General features: G+C 42.8%; 3 protein-coding genes across 3 annotated transcripts; all 3 read right to left on the bottom strand.

Annotated features, from left to right (window-relative positions):
• Positions 1 to 367: 367 nt before the first annotated feature.
• Positions 368 to 2,050, bottom strand: grem1b (gremlin 1b). The gene is made up of 2 exons (XM_018689945.2): positions 1,722 to 2,050; positions 368 to 1,265 (listed from the first exon to the last, which is right to left on the bottom strand). Exon 2 carries the CDS (start codon positions 1,262 to 1,264, stop codon positions 716 to 718), a length of 549 nt encoding a protein of 182 aa, XP_018545461.1. The 5' UTR covers position 1,265; positions 1,722 to 2,050; the 3' UTR covers positions 368 to 715.
• Positions 2,051 to 3,699: 1,649 nt separating this feature from the next.
• On the bottom strand, positions 3,700 to 10,867 carry arhgap11a (Rho GTPase activating protein 11A). The gene is given in 13 exon segments (XM_018690259.2): positions 3,700 to 4,489; positions 4,491 to 5,823; positions 5,929 to 6,043; positions 6,763 to 6,871; positions 7,045 to 7,174; positions 7,266 to 7,439; positions 7,807 to 7,881; positions 8,066 to 8,206; positions 8,303 to 8,466; positions 8,615 to 8,871; positions 8,969 to 9,065; positions 9,163 to 9,230; positions 10,164 to 10,867. Coding segments are annotated over 13 exon segments (2,964 nt in total). The 5' UTR covers positions 10,293 to 10,867; the 3' UTR covers positions 3,700 to 4,317.
• A 761-nt stretch (positions 10,868 to 11,628) lies between these two features.
• Positions 11,629 to 15,082, bottom strand: LOC108892514 (actin, alpha cardiac muscle). Its single transcript, XM_018690105.2, has 9 exons — positions 14,952 to 15,082; positions 13,712 to 13,862; positions 13,481 to 13,609; positions 13,182 to 13,292; positions 13,009 to 13,093; positions 12,533 to 12,694; positions 12,248 to 12,439; positions 11,970 to 12,151; positions 11,629 to 11,874 (listed from the first exon to the last, which is right to left on the bottom strand). Exons 2-9 carry the CDS (start codon positions 13,838 to 13,840, stop codon positions 11,731 to 11,733), a joined length of 1,134 nt encoding a protein of 377 aa, XP_018545621.1. The 5' UTR covers positions 13,841 to 13,862; positions 14,952 to 15,082; the 3' UTR covers positions 11,629 to 11,730.
• Positions 15,083 to 17,652: the final 2,570 nt, after the last annotated feature.

Below are 17,652 nucleotides of genomic sequence, written 5' to 3'. Positions count from 1 at the left end.
GTACATCGTCCGTTTTTAACTAACAGAGAAGCCTATTGTCTCTACATTTGAGCAGGCACCCAACTTACAGAAAAAACAATCTTTGCAGATGGACTTCGAAATTCACAGAAATCAATCAGGTTAAGCCAAGGATTCTTGGACTATCGAAATAAAAATCACATTTTCCATTTACAAATATCCGCCGCTCATCCGTCAAATTCCACACAGTGGAAACATCCAGTTTAACAAACGTAATATAAACACGTAAAAAATATACAAAATTGGACAGGAATGCGTTCCCGCCTCAGTAAGTGGTTGGAACAGTGACTTGTTAAATAAACTGGGGGGGTTATGCAGTCCTACTGGAGTGGGTGGGTGGGAAAGGGGGGGGGGGGGGGGGGGGGGAAGCCGTGCGTAAAACGTGCCCATTCCAAATCAACGTCCCCGTGCCGTGCAGTGATGCTTGTTTTCAAACTTGGCAAACTGGTGAGGAGTAAAAATGTTCGTTGCGGTTCAGCTTTGTGAGTGGTTTGTCCATATTTGTTCACACGTTGTGCAAGAAGAGATTCGTAGTATACACGTAGGCAGCCTTGAAAAGTCGTCGTATATGTGGAGCCTATCCCCAGGTGGAGGCTGGCACGTGCTCTCGGCTGTGTGACAGCCTCAACAATCCTGTCCGCGAAGAATAAGAATATGAAAACACACACACACACACTCAACACATTTCTGTGTGTTTTTAGTCCAGGTCTATGGATATACAGCGGCACTGTTTAACGCGCTGGATGCGTTTCTTCTTGGTGGGTGGCTGCTGGTCCGGACAGTTCAAAGTAAAAGTCATGGTGGTAAAACGCTTCGGCTTGCAAAACGAGCAGGACTGAAAGGCACCCTCCTCCCTGCGGATGTGCCTGGGGATGTAGAAGGAGTTGCACTGTCCGTAACAGAAGCGGTTGATGATGGTGCGGCTGACGCAGCCCTCCTCGTGGATGGTCTGTTTGAGCGGTTGCGTCTTGCACCAGTCCCGTTTCAAATACTGGCGCTCCGTCACATGCAGAGCTTCCTGGCTGGACTCCAGCACCTCGTCGGCCGGCGAGGAAGAGCCCTGCCTCTGCCGGGACCCGGAGCCCGCCTGCGGAGGCTGCGGTTGCTGCTCCGATTCGTTTGGGTTGTTTTTGTCAGGATGAGGAATGGCGCCTTGTGAACCTCGATTTCTTTTTGAATCCACGGGAGAGGACAGCAACCCGATGATGAAAACCATACTGCAAAAGATACGCGTCGAGTTGGCCATCCTTAGGGGGGAGAAGAGAATAATTCATCACCTACACGGTTTCAACTCTGGACGGGTTACGCACAGCTGTCAAAGCTTTTACGCTGCGTAAAAACGCACGGATAAGAGCTCGCTTTTCTTTTCTTTCTTTCTTTCTTTTTTTTATTTTGGTAACCACATGCAAAATGAAGATGGAGTGCAAAAACAAAATCACAGTGTAGTTGAATGACTTCAGTCTAAACATCTCAGTGAGAAATATAAATATATGATTAGAATTATACCCGCATACTTTAAGCGATACGTTATCCATAACGCAAAAGAATGCTGCCATATTTAGCCAAAAGATGTTTAACAAACCATCTACCCATCCACACGTGCACACCAGTGGATAACAAGCATGCAGTTTAGTAATTACCTTGATCAACAAACCGAAATAAAGTGAAAAGTAAGCGATCAGAAATGGTCCAAACTCGCTCACCTGTTCGAGTCTCCACTGCAACAAGCGCAACGATCCGATCTTGTCAGTCCTGTGAAGGCACCTTCCGAGGTGATAGACACCTACTGCTGTCGACTGTACACTGGTGGGACTGCGGATGGGTGGGAGACTAACCGCTCCATAGACAGGGGCCGGGTGGGGTGGCGGTGGGGTGGGTGGGCAGTGGTGGTGGTGGTGGTGGAGGGGGGTTTAATACAAATTGCTCCAGCGCCGGACTGTCTCCCTTTTAAATGTCTGCCAGCTGAGATGTGCACAACAGTTCCCTCTACATTATTGGCTAAGCACGATGTAGAGAAAATCAAAACTATCCGCCCCCTCAACACTTCCCTGAACCCACTCCAAGAAAACAGACAAGCGAGGAACAGCGAGGGCAGGGAAGAAGGGAGGAGGAAGAGGACGAGGAGGAGGAGGAGGAGGGGAGGGCTGAAGGCCTGAAGTTTATGCGCACATGGAAAAAGTAAAACAGTTGTTTTTTTTATCACAAGGAGCATGATGATAATACTGTGCAATATATCAAAACCGAGATGGTGCGTTCAGGATCCTCATGCAAAAACACGGACATTCTTGCAATCTAATAATGAACTCAGTTAGAAACACACCTGTGAGTCGTCAGCATAGACAGCATTTATATTCAGAGTAAACTCATTATGGACATCTGAGAGCCAGAGACATTACTGAGCCATCAGTTACAAACCTGTGTCCGAGAAATGAATCACTACTGATTTTTCTGGAACGCTGCATCTCATTTTCATAAAGTCATCAACCATGATAAAGTGAGGCCTTTATGAGTCACAGACAGGTTTACATAATCAATGAAAATGGATATAATTTGCCTACAAATAGAAGACTGGGGATTTCAGCACTGCAGTATATCTGTTAGATGGTCATAGCTTTTAAAATATTGTGCATGCTCCCAGGGTACGTTATGCTAAGTTGTAACCCCTAGTAAACCTATTTTTAATTACCATGTACCAATGCTTTATAAATCAGTCTATGGCATTAATAAGAGAAACTTTTTGGGTTGCCAGGTTGTGAAAAATCCCCCTGGATGATGCTGAGTTTTTCTGTTTGCTTATAATGCAGTAATTATCTAAAAAAATAGCAAAAAAAAAAAAAAAGATTTGTTACTCATTAACCACAGTGCTGTTGGTTAATGAGGATTAATTAGCCTCTAATTTCCATTGCTGGATTTTCCCTGTATTGTACATTCCCGATAAATATGAATATATTTCATGTCGTTTCAGACAAACAGTAGCTTAACGTTGCATCATCTTTCCTCACCATAAACTCATCTGTCTAACACATGGCCCGGATTCTCCAGTCAGTGATATGTACACCTCAAAGAGGAGAATCAAACCAAAGTAAACAGGCAGTGCTCTACTGTCACTGCAGCAATGGTACCATGGAACTGTAGTAACAAGTTAGATTTTAACATGATATTTAGTCCAAGACCAATCTGTTCTACTACATGAAAAGTGTGCAAGCCTCCCAAAGAACTGTGGAGAATAAATCTGAAGGAATGATTTTGACCTTCACCCCATCACTGGAAACTCTTCAGATTCTTTACAGGAAAAAAAAAGTTTTAAGATGGTTGACACAGTGTGTTGAGCTTTATTACTCAAATATGGGAATTTATTTTACTTTTTCACTGCCAGGCTTCAAAAAATATGCTTATTTTGTGAGGGAATCTCCAGAAAATCTTTTTAAATGTGCCAGAGCCAACTTTGTTCAAAGAAATGTCACAAAGAAATCAGTTGATTATAGATATTAATGCAACAAGTGAGTCTAGAGTCCTGTCACCTTTGTGGTTTTGAAATGAATTCCTGAACTCTCGTCACTGTAAGAGCAAACTGAGCACATCAGTCTGATCCTGTCTGAGAAGTGATTGTATGTCTCCCCCTTGTGGCTCCAACAAGTGCCAACGTTCTCCAAAGAGAGAAACTCAACCAGACACAAAGTCTCATGTGTTGTTTGATTTTATTGGTCTGAAGCAGTTCACATTGGCAAAGCATTTCACTGTTTGATGGTTTTGAAATTAAGGGACTGCAATAGACAGATGATTTGATCAATACTGCTTGGCTTTTTTTTTTTTCATAAAATCTGACAAAAGGTGCATTTTTTCTGTTCTTGACAAAAATAGTAAGAAAATATTCTGTAATTAAAAAAATACAGCTTCAGTAAACAGTTTTCTTACACATCTACCTATGGATTAGATATAAAATGCATAAATAAAAGCATAATAGTCAATCAAAACATTTCCAGTCATACCATCAATCACGTCACATAATTTGGTCTGCACACTACAATCTAAACGCTACTTAACATATATGTAATCTTGTAGGCTGTTATGTGTCAATATTTTGTTTCTAAAGTTGTTTTACTAAAGTAAAACAGATAAGGCATATGAATATCTCCCAATAAGGCCCTAACACAACACAAACGGAACCTACAGTAGCTACAAATAAATTAAAACCCTGAAAATATGGATAATATAAGTTGGAATGTTTAATGTCATGTAGTTTTACCAGACAGAAGCCTGCATAATAAGAGGAAACAGAGAAGGCAAAAAGAATATGAACTACAAATCAACAGGCTTGGTAGCAGACAGCAGTCGTACCTGGTTGAGAGGGTTCCTGGGTGAACCTCTGTAATGGTTCATGTCTTTCTCTGCAACCTGATGCACAAGAGGCTTCTGAGCTCCTGATGGATCGGGGACACAAGAGTCCACTTTGGTCTTTGGTTGGACCTTTGTTGGTCACGTCACCTAAAGCACAGGGTTTGGGTTTACGGGTCAAGGTGTTTGGCTTTTTGGGTGGGACTGGAGGTGGTTTCTTTGTGGGACGCATGCTGTTGGCCCGTCCCACTTGTGGCTCCCCCGGGTAAGGCTGCAGTTGTGGGTGAGGGGAGAGGCCGCTCTCCAGGCTCACCGCCTTCACCACTTGACCGCTCTGGCAGGCGGTGAGATCTGTAGTTCTAGTTGGTCTCCTGCTCTCTCCCAGGAGGGAGTTTATCCTGCGGACTGTTTGACGCACAGGGGTGCGCTGGAACTTGAGAGGTGACCTGGTTTGTATGGCCTTGGAGCCTCTGGGAGAATGCAGGGTGAGCTTGTTGAAGTGTTGAATGTGGTCTGCCACCCGGCGCTTTTCAGTCTCCAGGCTTTGTGGCGAGAGGGGTTGTTGGTTTTGGGCTTTGGTACCAATCTCTGGGGAAAATTCATCTTTTTCTTGTACCATTCTAATTGCCATATCAACTCTAGGAGGTGTACCGAGCTCATGTCTGTGTTCAAGGCCTGGCTTGTAAGGAGTGGACTGCAGTCCAGAGATGACGCCCAGTTTGAAGTGAGCAGGACTCTGGATGTCCAGCGCCTCAATCAACCTGCTGCAGTTCACCTGCTCTGCCTCACTTTCACTGTCTCCTACCATGGAGCTATTAGGGCTACTGACAGGAGCTGCACTAAGAGAACCTTTATCAGCCTTTACTGCTGGACTAGAGAACACACCAGTTTCAAATACTACACTATCAATATGCAAAGGAGACAAAGCAGCGATTTCAATCTGCCCAAAGGTAATGTTCTGTTCATTAACCAGAAGGCTCTGCTGAGCTGGGAAGCTGGAGGCTTCAGTGTCCGCAGACAGGACTTTGGCTGTAGGAGTCCCCAGTGGAAGCACTGGGACACTGTCTGACGGTTTTATCAAATTTGCTCCGGCGGAGCTGCAGGAGTCCTCTACGACAGCCTGGAGGTTGCTGCCTGACTCTGTGAAGGCCTTCTTGATTTTCAGCAGGGTGGGACCAGTTTGGCTCTGGGGTTCAGCGATGGAGCTCTCACTCTCGAGGCTCTCAGCGCTGGAGGCACAACACAGCTTCTTGGGAAGGCTGATCACAGCCGGGGGCTTGGTTATGACGATGGCTGGCTCAGACACGTAGTTGGCCTTCAGGCACATGTTCATGGGTGTATCTGTGAAGGACCCTCCGCTGAAAGCCTGGGCTCCTACAGGGGTCTCTCCACACCATGAAGTCCGGTGGGCGCTTGAGTCACATTGAGGGGTCAGCAGGTTGTCTTCAGACTTACTGATGTACTTGGTGCCTGTGAAGTGGGATATTAGCAAGTGTTAGAACTCTAAAGACTACATTATAGTTTGTAACATTACAATAGAATTTTAAAAACATTTATTTTTTAGTGGGTACTCACTCTTGTTTTCAGTTTTTCTAGGGAAAACTGATGGACTGAACTCTGTCTCTTGGGTGAAACGAAAACTGGTGGTGCTCTCCTGAGTGGCAAGTCGCCAGCCAATGGACTCAGATCCCTTTAACACCAGCAAGGAATGAGAAATGAAAGATGAAAGAAACTTCAAGGAGAATTAAGCTTTAGATTATTATTTTGTTAAAAAGGACCCCACAGATGTTTCCCATAATGTAACCATTAATATGTTAATTCCATGACTTTTGTGGTTAGTTCTTCAGAGGATGATAAAGATCACTCAGAAGAAACAAGATATTGGACTTGTTGGTCAACAACTTTTTATTAAGTCAAGAATATACATAACTATAGAGCATTAGAAAGTCATGCACCTTAAACCTTTAACAGTTCACCCAATGAACCCAAAACAGGTTATAATATGTTCTCTGTATATACTTTATAGTATATAACATCCTTTCACCTGAGTGCTTCACATATTAAACTGGGCATGGGAAATATCCTATGGCTTTGTACCATACAAGCATGAACAGTTTGTTTTCTGATATTACAAATGTAAGAGTTCTGAAAAAAAAAAAAAAAAGATTTGCTTTAAACCATTAATTGGTTTAGATGTGTTAACCACTAAATGTAAACTCAGAATGTTAAACATTAAGAAAGTGCTTCTGTGCACCACTTTACCCCAATATAAACACCCCATGTGCAAACATATTATTTGATTTTAATACAATTAATTGCAGAAAAAGAACTTGATTAACATCATCTTTCACAGTTAATCTGTGAACCAGAGAAGTGGAAAGTGAAGTCTATCAGGGCAACCACACTTACAGCGTCTTTGCTGCTCTTCCCCAGGCTAAAACGCAAGCGCAGTGACTTGCGTGGTGCTTCTTTTTTGCCAACTTTAGGAGAAAAGCAGCCAGCCTTTCCAGATTCAACTCTGAAAAGGATATTGATTCAAATGTCAGTAAGAAGTCAAGAATAGCTTTAGGTCAGTGATCTTGTCTCTCTTAATGAATCTTTAACACAAATGCAGGTCAAGGGGGAAATACATTAATGTGTCACACAATGCACTTCAAGGTATGATAATTTCAAAACAAAGGAAGTGTGTACCTGTTGACAGCATGTCTGTTACTAAGTCGTCGACTCTTCCTCCTTGCAGAGGTAGCTGACTGTCGTCTGGACCTTCCAGCTGAGGAGGGGGCATTTTGGGAAGAGTCCAAGACCCCTGAAGCACTATAAGCTAGAATATATAAAAAGGAGAGACATGTTAATCACAAGGTTTAGAGATAGCAGAATAGTTAATGCCCTTTTGATTAAACCTTCATCAATACCTGATCCAGGAGTGGAAACTCCGCTGAACAATGCATTGGGAAGTAAATCTATCCCAAGGTTCTTTTTGACAGATCTACGTTTCTTGTTTGAGAATCCAAAAGAGTGACCTGATTCCAAGGGAAGTTTTCGCTTGGATGACGGTGTTGCAATCACAGGAGTTGCAGAAGAAAAGACTGGCAAAAATCACAAAAGAATTAATGTCTTTGATTTGTCTTTCTATATTTGAAAACATTCCAAAGATGATTCAAACTGTCAAGAACAATTAGCAGATTCGTGCGAATGACAGACAGGCAGGCAAAGATGAAAAAAGCCAATAAAGACAAGCATGATTTCACATTATTTAAATGACATTTATTCATTATTGAAGCAGCTGCTAATCAATGTCAATGTATGCATTTTAGAAGCTTAATTATATAGTGAAATAAAGAGTTTGTTTGAAGAGCAGGAAGCTTATGGTTTTAAGGATAATGCACATGTCTTGCAATCATCATGCCACATGACAAGCAACATTCAGTTATCTCATCTGACCACAGTACATACCAAGACTGTCTGACTGGGTGGCATGTGTGGGTGTTCTGTTAGTTTTTATTTTATTCAGAGCACCATTGACCATATCTGAAATGTGAGACAAACCGAACAATATGTAAATTATATTATTTAAATTAGCTCGGCTGTGGATTTTAACCGGATGTAATGTAAAACTGTTCAGCGGAGATGAAAGAGCCAGGACTTCTCGAACATAGTAGGATGTAGAAAAACAAACTTTTACCAGGAAATTAAATCTCTGATGTGGTCTTACCTCCGAAGCTGCGTCTGTTCCTCCTTTTCATCCCTGAGTTTAAGTCCAGCTCCTCAAAGTCATCGTGAGTAGGAGACAGAATCCCGGCCTCACAGCCCATCATGGCTGGAACCTTCGCTTGAAGGAACTGTGGTAACACACCTGCCACAGACAAACACAGACAAACATTTTAGCTCTTTAAAGCAACAGTGTAAGAATGACACAGAGAAAGTGCAGGTGAGATGCTTTGAGTTGTACCAAAGTTGTGGGCATTCTCTATGAAACGGTGTACTACAGCTGCCTGAAGCTTGAGGCGCTTCTCAGTGTTTGCATTCATCTTCTCTGTGCCATCTCCAGAGTGAAGGAGGTTGGGAGCCAATATCACAGACAGGTTACTGCTATCCATCTTATTTTCTGCACTCCTGCGATTAAGCAAGGAAAAAGAAAAAAAAAACTGCAGTTAGGTAAATATGAAAATACAAGTAAACAGACTGATATCTGTAATTAATACTAACAAAAATACATTAAATGTAACACTAAAGTACTTAAAATAAATATATTTATGGCTACCTCATTGACACATTATGGAGGAAGTCGAAAAAGTGCCGTAGGGCACTCAGGTTTTTGTCGGGCAGTACACAAGACAGCAGCATGGTGGCAGAGGTCCTCTCTTCCTCGGTGGGGAGCTGCTGGGCCTTGAGGAAGGCATCCTGCAGCTCCATGGGTAGAACGGGTTCCGGCAGCTCCCTGAAGAACTGCTTCACCAGACCAGCTACATCACACGGAAGCGCAGTGGACAAGCACTCCTCGCCCGCATCCAGTTTTGCCTGGGCAGACAGAACAACAGCCACTGTTGTGTTAAAGATGGTTCCCCGGGGTCAAGGTCCCTCAATGAAAGCAAGGTTAACTTGAGTCATCACTCACCCTGAGTGCTTTCAGGCGAACGACAGAGCCTGATTTTCTGAACAGGCCCTCTGTGTCAACATGTGCCAGCAGCATCATACATGCGTCAACCAGAAAGCTAGAAAGGCAGAGAAATGTCAGTATAAAAACGGACAAAATGGGAACAAGAATCAACTTGCCAAATCAAGAAAAAGTATATAGACGTGATCACTTGCCTTGGCACGCTGCCACATTCCATATTATAGTATGGTAAGGTCTCCAGGGATGCCCCGAAAACCTTTGTCTAGAAGAACAATCAAACAATAAAAAAATTTGACATTGATTCTGCTCAATGTTTTCTTTGAAAAAGGGGACTGAACTACATGAGACAGATCACTGTCAGCTGTTGATTAATAGATTAATCAGTTGTATATCAATGACAAGAATTTCACTGCACAAGTCTCAAGTCAGATGTGATGGCTGGCTGCCAACACTTCCTATGTTTGAGAACAATGATGAAAGCTGCAGCAGCCGCTTTACGTTGCCTTTTGACCTCAATGAGCTGAATCCACCCAGTGTTTTTCATTGCAGCAGTTACTTCATGTTTTTAGATTTCTTCACACAGTCTGGGCTAAAGTTTGAGGCAGTTTTTTTCCCCCTCTCCACAATTTAGGGCAAAATCCTGCTAATGAGGAAGTTCAGTGTTCGTTTCTCAAGTCACAAAGTCTCTTTCAACAAACCTTGTGACTCCTGTGGGCCACTTACAAGTACAGTACACAAGAATAAATGGGGCTTTCAGTGGTCATTTTCAAATTAGAAGTTAAACCGCGCAGCCTACGTTTTCTTTTGTCTTAATGTCCAAAAAGATCACAACAACGTGCCATAAAGATTTAGGAGAAAACATCGCCCTTTTTGTGCCTTGTTGGAATTGGCTTTCTGTTGCTGGTAAAGAAATTTATGGCGTGAACACTCCCGGGAGCACCCAAACAAAGCGTCTGCAGTGACTGACATGGGTGACAACAGCATGCGAACAAATGGGTCTCATCAGTGGGGTCATGCTTTCAGTAATATGCTAATTAAATTCAAAAGACTAAACAATAGCATGTCCGAGACTGATACTCTTGTTGATTCGTGCTCTGCTATAACAGATGATCACGTCCTAAGTTTCAAAGTCGCTGCAAAATGTAACACAAGTAAATAGCGCTATACATTGGTGATTGGTTTTCTTTACACTTACCGAGTTGCTGGTTGTCGACTTACAGCTAGCTGCTTTGTTTTTGTTCCAGTTCTTTGTCTTTATCCCGTACGCTGTTCGGAGGTGCTGCACAGCCACCAGACGCATCACATTTCTCTCCATGACTTTCATCTTGCACTTTTGTCTTGTACTTTCAAATTAACTTTGCAACAGTCCGTTCACTTTCTAAACTGTCAGGATCAAAGTAAATACTGACATTCGCACTTGTATCGGCGCTGTTCTGACCCGAGCCTCTCTAACTCTGTCACTTTCTTCCGACTTACTGACGCTAAGTCATCCTTCTGTGGATTTTAACTACTCACAAGACGCTTGCTCTCAACGACAGTCTACCCACTCTAACCTCAACAGTAACACCTACAAAGTTACTCAGTCTTACGGAAATGTTAACGGTTTAACCAGCGTTACATTATGGAGTACCTGTCTAGTAGCTCATGCTTCGGTTGCAATGCAGTTAGCTAGCTAACGTCAGCCAGCTAGGTTAGCTAGTTACATTTAGGTCATTAACCAGTCGAAAAACAAAAAACAAAACAGCTTCTCGATATCGCACGATTTAAAATAAGTGTTTACCTCCTCTCAAACGTTTAAACGCATGGATCACACCACATTTAATTCCTTAGCTAGCTAACTGCATTGTGCCACGGTTCGCTCGTCAAATCGGTTGCGAAGCTGCTGAGGTTGTCTGTTTCCGCACAGCATTCAAACAGCGGCGCTCCCTTCGCTCCGCGCTCTGATTGGCTGGAAGCGGTTCGAATAACATTCCCTGTGGCGTGTGTTTTAGAAACCAAGACAGCCTCACCGGGCGGGGCGGTTTCTGTTGGGCCACACATGAATGTTAAAGCGGACGCTTCTTGTCAAGCGGTTGACTCTGTAATTCAAATTAGTCTAACCTTTAAAATGGAAAATGCAGACAATTATGCCACTGTACTGCACCTATCACGGCCACGTTATATGCGTTGTAACAAGCGCCCAGAATTGATTAGGTTGTTGATATTAGCTCACGCTGATTTTGTGTTCTTCCACGTTCTGATAAACCAGTATCCGGCTTTTGAAAACAATGTTCAGCATGTGTAATAAGATCACACAAAACAGAATAAGAGGACTGCAACTGACTGAAAAAATAAGATGTCCAGGGCCAATGCTCATATTAAGCCTAACAAGTTAAATATTGTAATGGACTGCAACATTAAGTACTGTGAAGCAATAAGTGGTAAGTGGTTATAAAAAAAAATACTGTGTATTGCACAGGAAGTTAAACCAAAAACACACCGATGACTAGCATCACAAAGTTCCTCTGTCCTGTCTCTAAGAAAGTCATGTAGTCCAACTGAATTAGCAGAATTAATTTGGAACAATAGTCCTCATGATTTCAAGGCCTGCTCATAATTGCTCATAAATTCATGACTGTAACTATTAACTTTATGTAACTGTCACAAAACAGTCCCAGAAATACTCTCACAAGGGCTTATCTTTATTACAATAGAACATACACATATATATACAGGAGACAACAACGTACAAATGCATGGACAAAAGGAGGTTGGTTGTGTGTTTAGAAGCATTTCCTGTGGACGATGGAGGGGCCGGCCTCGTCGTACTCCTGCTTGCTGATCCACATTTGCTGGAAGGTGGACAGGGAAGCCAGGATGGAGCCACCGATCCAGACAGAGTACTTCCTCTCAGGTGGAGCGATGATCTAGGCAGGGAATAAACACCATTTAAGTTTTTAACTAAGTGCTGATTCACTTGGTCAGTTAACTTCATGAATAATAAGATTTGTAGTTGTCTTACCTTGATCTTCATGGTGCTTGGGGCCAGGGCTGTAATCTCCTTCTGCATACGGTCAGCAATACCGGGGTACATAGTGGTACCACCAGAGAGCACGTTGTTGGCGTACAGGTCCTTACGGATGTCAATGTCACATTTCATGATGCTGTTGTATGCGGTCTCATGGATACCAGCAGACTCCATACCTGGTAGAGGGCAAGCAAACCAGATGAGCTTCGTCACAGAGACAAAATACTGCATGTCTAAGAACCATCAAAAAACAAATGTAATGAATGACTCACCAATGAAAGAAGGCTGGAAGAGGGTCTCTGGGCAACGGAAACGCTCGTTACCAATGGTGATGACCTGACCGTCAGGCAGCTCATAGCTCTTCTCCAGGGAGGAAGAGGAGGCAGCGGTGGCCATCTCATTCTCAAAGTCGAGAGCCACGTAACACAGTTTCTCCTTGATGTCACGCACAATCTCACGCTCGGCTAAGGAAGCAGAAGGTTCACAGTGAGAAACAATCGACTCGCACACCTCTCAAATGTGCATTAAACTCAGTAACCGTGACAACATTGACCTACCTGTTGTGACAAAGGAGTAGCCACGCTCAGTCAGGATCTTCATCAGGTAGTCGGTCAGGTCACGACCGGCCAGATCCAGACGCATGATGGCGTGTGGCAGAGCATAACCCTCATAGATGGGGACGTTGTGGGTCACACCATCACCAGAGTCCAGCACAATACCTTTAGCAAGCAAAAAAACAACCATAGTTAGTCAGCTACACATGCCTGCAAAGGTGAGGATTGGCAGCTAAATACAAGGCTGCCCTGTTCAACTATGTCTCACATCATAAACTATATAATGCTGCTGACATCACTGAGCATTACCCCTCCTGCAGAGGGATTAACACCTTCCCTTCACAATGAGACAGGAATCTATCCAGATAAAAGACACACTCTGGGTGTGAATGCTGAACAGTTTCTCTCTTGGGAGGAGACACAATTTTTTCTTATTGCATAACTGATCACAGACTAAATTAAAACTGCAGTGTACTGACCAGTGGTACGACCAGAGGCGTACAGGGACAGCACAGCCTGGATGGCCACATACATGGCGGGAACGTTGAAGGTCTCAAACATGATCTGAAAGAATAAGCAACCAGAATGTCAAAGGTTTGTTTTAACCCAAAAACAAATATGTGAGAAGAGTAAAGTGGCGAGTGAGATGTACCTGTGTCATCTTCTCCCTGTTGGCTTTGGGGTTCAGAGGGGCCTCAGTGAGCAGGGTGGGGTGCTCCTCGGGGGCCACACGCAGCTCATTGTAAAAGGTGTGGTGCCAGATCTGACAAGGAAGAACAGCTGATGTCAGGACTGAAACATGTGTCAACTGAGTAAACAACAACCAGGTTTTTAAATGAAGTGTCAAATCTAAAAATAAAGCAGCCTTTATGATAGTGGCTGTGAATTCTCAAGAACGCAGAGGGTCAACAGCCATGAATGTTGTAAATGAGTCTCACTGTCAACACACACCTTCTCCATATCATCCCAGTTGGTGATGATGCCGTGCTCAATGGGGTACTTCAGAGTCAGGATACCCCTCTTGCTCTGGGCTTCGTCACCTACATAGCTGTCCTTCTGACCCATACCCACCATCACACCCTGAGGGAGGAAGAATAAGAGCCACATAAGATACAGGAAGTTGCTTTACTTTTGTTATTACAACACAAATTAAGACCAAAGGGGGTACAGACTTAAGCGTACCTGGTGGCGGGGCCTTCCAACAATGGAAGGGAAGACAGCACGGGGAGCGTCATCTCCGGCGAATCCAGCCTTGACCAAGCCAGAGCCGTTGTCGCACACAAGGGCGGTGGTCTCGTCGTCGTCACACATGATTAGGCTTTACTGGGGTGGTCTAAGATTCGAGGGGTGGTGGGGGTTGGGGGTGGGGTGGAAACACAAGGCGAGAAGGTTTAGGCTGGGTGTTAGCAGCAGCTGTTTTAACTGCCCATCATAGATTACATAGCATGAAGGTTTGTTATAATTGAACAGAACACTTTATATCACTGGTGTGGCTGATGATGTGACCAGACCTGCTATATGTGGAAAAGTTAGTGAATCAATCAGTCATGCCTATGATTAATATTAATGTATTAGCTGTAATCCACAGTGCCTTTGAAGCCTGCCAGCACTATCTCCAAGCTGTTCTTAAGGTATTATCACTTTCAAACACTAACTCAACCCACCTCAATGGGTGCTATCTATAGAGAGCTAATTAGACATGCCTTTGGATCCTATTTTGGTTCTAACCTTGTTGTACAACTACTGATACCATATCTCCACAGCCATGATTGTTCCTGGGACATCTCAGAGCTGCTGAGGTAGCACCAAAAAGGGACATAACAGAGAGACCTGTCATCTATTTTAAGCCCAGCAACCCCACTGTGCTTAACAGGGTGAAACAACTGACTCATGGATCTCCTGCTATTTCAGGTCTAGAGAGAGGTTGTCAGAGAGCCAGGGCAGCACCCATCTGTCGCCACACTGTAACACTTTTGTTTTACTACATGGCCGGTTGTGTGCCCCAGCTGCAAATTAAATTCATTCATTGGAACATGAGTGAATCTGGCTAACTTCTCCCTAGCTTTTGAGCACCATCATGATTTGATTGAGATAAAAGCAGATCTGTCTATGCTTCTCCATGGAAATCTTACATACCATGGGGTGTATTTAACACAGCAAATCACATCATCTAATAATTACAGCGTCAATTTCAATATCACCATGGCTACCAAGCCAGCATAACCAGTAACTCCAGTTTTAACTGTACTCACAAGTTCAGTTAGTAATTACAACTTGAGGAAACCATTACTTAGCTGGAGTTACATCATCCAATCATTCATCTAAGTATCATCAACTCAAAGCACAACCAATGGACTTTATGAAAGTGATCACGCGAACGACACAGAGAAATGCTGTGAAACAAGCTGCGAAATGTACTCACCAAGGTACACTGGTAGACGGATGCTTCCACTGGGACAAAGGCTGAGGGTGAGGAGAGCCTCTTAAATAAGACCCAGACCCGGTCTAGAGAGCAGGGGGAGGGGCCGGGGGGGTTCACGCAAGTCCAAATAAGAGCTGCCAGCAAAAATCAACAAGCCAGAGGAACATGTGTTTTACATACATGGATGGGACTTGACTGACACAGTTTTAATCGAATATTGGCAGGGAATCAAAAAGTCTGGAAAATAATATGATGGAATATCATTGGTAGGTCTCAATAAGAAAGGAAGTGTGTGTATGAAGGAGTCCAACCCACATGCATCTGTCTTCATTCCGATTATCTATCGGATTTTTTCATCTTATAAAACAAATTTAACATGAATACCACTTCTGAAAAGAACACAAAGAGTAATTTGCATTCTCAAAGATTAAAACATTTTATGAGATTTATTAAATATGTCACTTTGTGACTTAAAACAATGCATACTCGCATATGTGTTGCAATATAATTTCTTTATAGACCTTAAATGATATGTCAGTGTCAATATCATGCAATAAGTGTTACTCTGATCCCTAAAGTGACTCTATACTGCGCATGGATACAAACACTTTTACTACACTCATAACTACCTAGAAGGCCCACTATGATGACCCAGTCAAGACAGCATCACTGGTGTCTTGTTAAGGAGATGAAAACATAGTACATGTCTGTGAACCATACTGCTGGTATGTGAGCTGAGCCTCCTCAATGTGTGGAACAGCTGATGGTAATGCCAGTCGGGCTCTGTGTCTGATCTGGCTGTCTGAGTGGCCTGTCAGTGTGAGTGCTACGCCCTGATTGGCCCAGCTGTCTCCTTGTAGGGTTAGGGTGAGCAACAGAGTCATTAATGTGCAGCCACTGAGGTTCATGAGCTGCGAGTTTGCAAAGAGGAACTCCATATTTGTGCCACCCACGTAGCTGTAAATTTTCCTTGATGTACACTGTACCTTATGAGGTAATACTCTCATCTATGCAGGACTTTGACATAGTATTTGTTAATACAGCTTCATTCCCATAGAAAGTATCATATATGGTCTGATCCCAGGGAATATCTAACATGTATTTGTATGATTAAATAAATGTACTGAGTCAGGCCTTTGGGTAAAGAAGAATGACTCAGATGTTAGAAGAGCAGTATGTAATATGTGAGGTTATATCATTGCTGAAAGTATGTGAAAACATTCCTCTGCTCCACACTGCCCCACCAGATTGCAGTGCCTCCTATTTATAGCTATATTTCCTATCTCCACAGATAGAGGCTGGATGCAGCTGAAGCATCTCATAGTTATTTGCTTAACAAAGAGGACTTTAATAGATTGGATTAATGCTGTTCTGATACATGAAAAAGGAGGTGTGATTCATGATCAGGCTTTTCTACCAGGCAACAGAGAGAGATAGTGTTCTCTCTGAAGCTTTGTAGATAAAGATGCCATTGAAAAGTGTCCTCTGTGTCTCTGGAGGAGTTTGTCAAGTTTGACAAAATAACCCTGATGGTGTCATCAGGATTATATGGGTTTTGGCATGGAGACTATAAATTCATAACAGAAAGTCTGATTGCAAACTGGAGGTGTAGATTTTGAAAGATGTCACATTTGCTCTATAAGGAGAAAAGATGGTACTGGTTGCATAGAGGGAAACATAGGCTCCATTGTTTTCAGAGCTAAAGCTAAACGAGGGACTAAAGGTTATGGGATATCTTTACCTCCTCTGCTTGGATTTCAACCATTCTTTTTTTTCTGAGTGCCACAACTTTGTGTAAGAATTGTGCCAAACTATTGCTGCTGTATCTCCTCAGAAAACTAAAAGTTTTGATTCCAAAATTGCCAACTAAATCCATGACTGCTATGGCCTATTCAGCTCCTAAATGACAAATGTTACAGGATAATAACGTCCTGCAAAGGCCAAGTGAGAGTCCTGATGAGATGTGTACAGGGGTACAATAACCTTGTCCACCCTCAGGCATAGCTCCACTGTGTCTATATAACCTGTTCAGAAGATTTAGTGGGAAGCTGCATATTGACACACTGCATACTACAATGTTTGCTATGCACTTTAATACCCTGTAGACAAGTGAAATAACTTGCAGTTGTACTTTTAAGTTACTCTCTTCAAGAGTTATGAGAACATTTTCACACAGCCTTTATAAGTCAGTGGTTCACCCTGTTCATGACGCATCCTGCACAAAGTGTCACATTTCCTGTTGAGTAGTATTCCTCCCCTAATATTCACAGCATTACATTCCATTTTAGGCCTTACAGTAAACACCTTTGTGTTCATTTATGCACCTAGGATTTTCATATATCCTAGGTTATATATCAATCTTGACCTTTGACCCTCTCACTGATGAAGGAGCAGTGCTGAAATGAATGGGAACTGGGGATTTTTCACACAAAACATATGACGAGCCTGTAAAATATGATGCAGTGTTATACATAAAACCACCTGGTATATAAAACACAAAATACTTAAACAACAGTGAAATGCTTTATATAATCATAGTATCGGCAATAATACTGGTAATAACCACCATTTTTGTTAAGTTTTGTACTTTTACTTTTGATACTGGAGGCACATTTTGCTAGTAGCACTTAAACACATTAATTAAGGAATATTTTGTTATGCAGGTGCATTTCTACAGTGAGGTATTTCCACTTTGGCTAAA

This window comes from Lates calcarifer, linkage group LG19 (genome assembly GCF_001640805.2).
Source record: "Lates calcarifer isolate ASB-BC8 linkage group LG19, TLL_Latcal_v3, whole genome shotgun sequence".
Taxonomy (NCBI): Eukaryota; Metazoa; Chordata; class Actinopteri; family Centropomidae; genus Lates; species Lates calcarifer.
This window is presented reverse-complemented; position numbering and strand designations above follow the sequence as displayed.

Excerpts from the sequence above, each read along its gene's own strand:
- grem1b (XM_018689945.2), bottom strand. The coding sequence starts at position 1,264 with ATGGCCAACTCGACGCGTATCTTTTGCAGTATGGTTTTCATCATCGGG.
- LOC108892514 (XM_018690105.2), bottom strand. The coding sequence starts at position 13,840 with ATGTGTGACGACGACGAGACCACCGCCCTTGTGTGCGACAACGGCTCT. Across the intron at positions 13,293-13,480 it reads ACTGGGATGATATGGAGAAG|ATCTGGCACCACACCTTTTA; the intron begins GTGTGTGTTGAC and ends CTTCCTTGTCAG. Across the intron at positions 13,094-13,181 it reads ACAGGGAGAAGATGACACAG|ATCATGTTTGAGACCTTCAA; the intron begins GTACATCTCACT and ends TTATTCTTTCAG.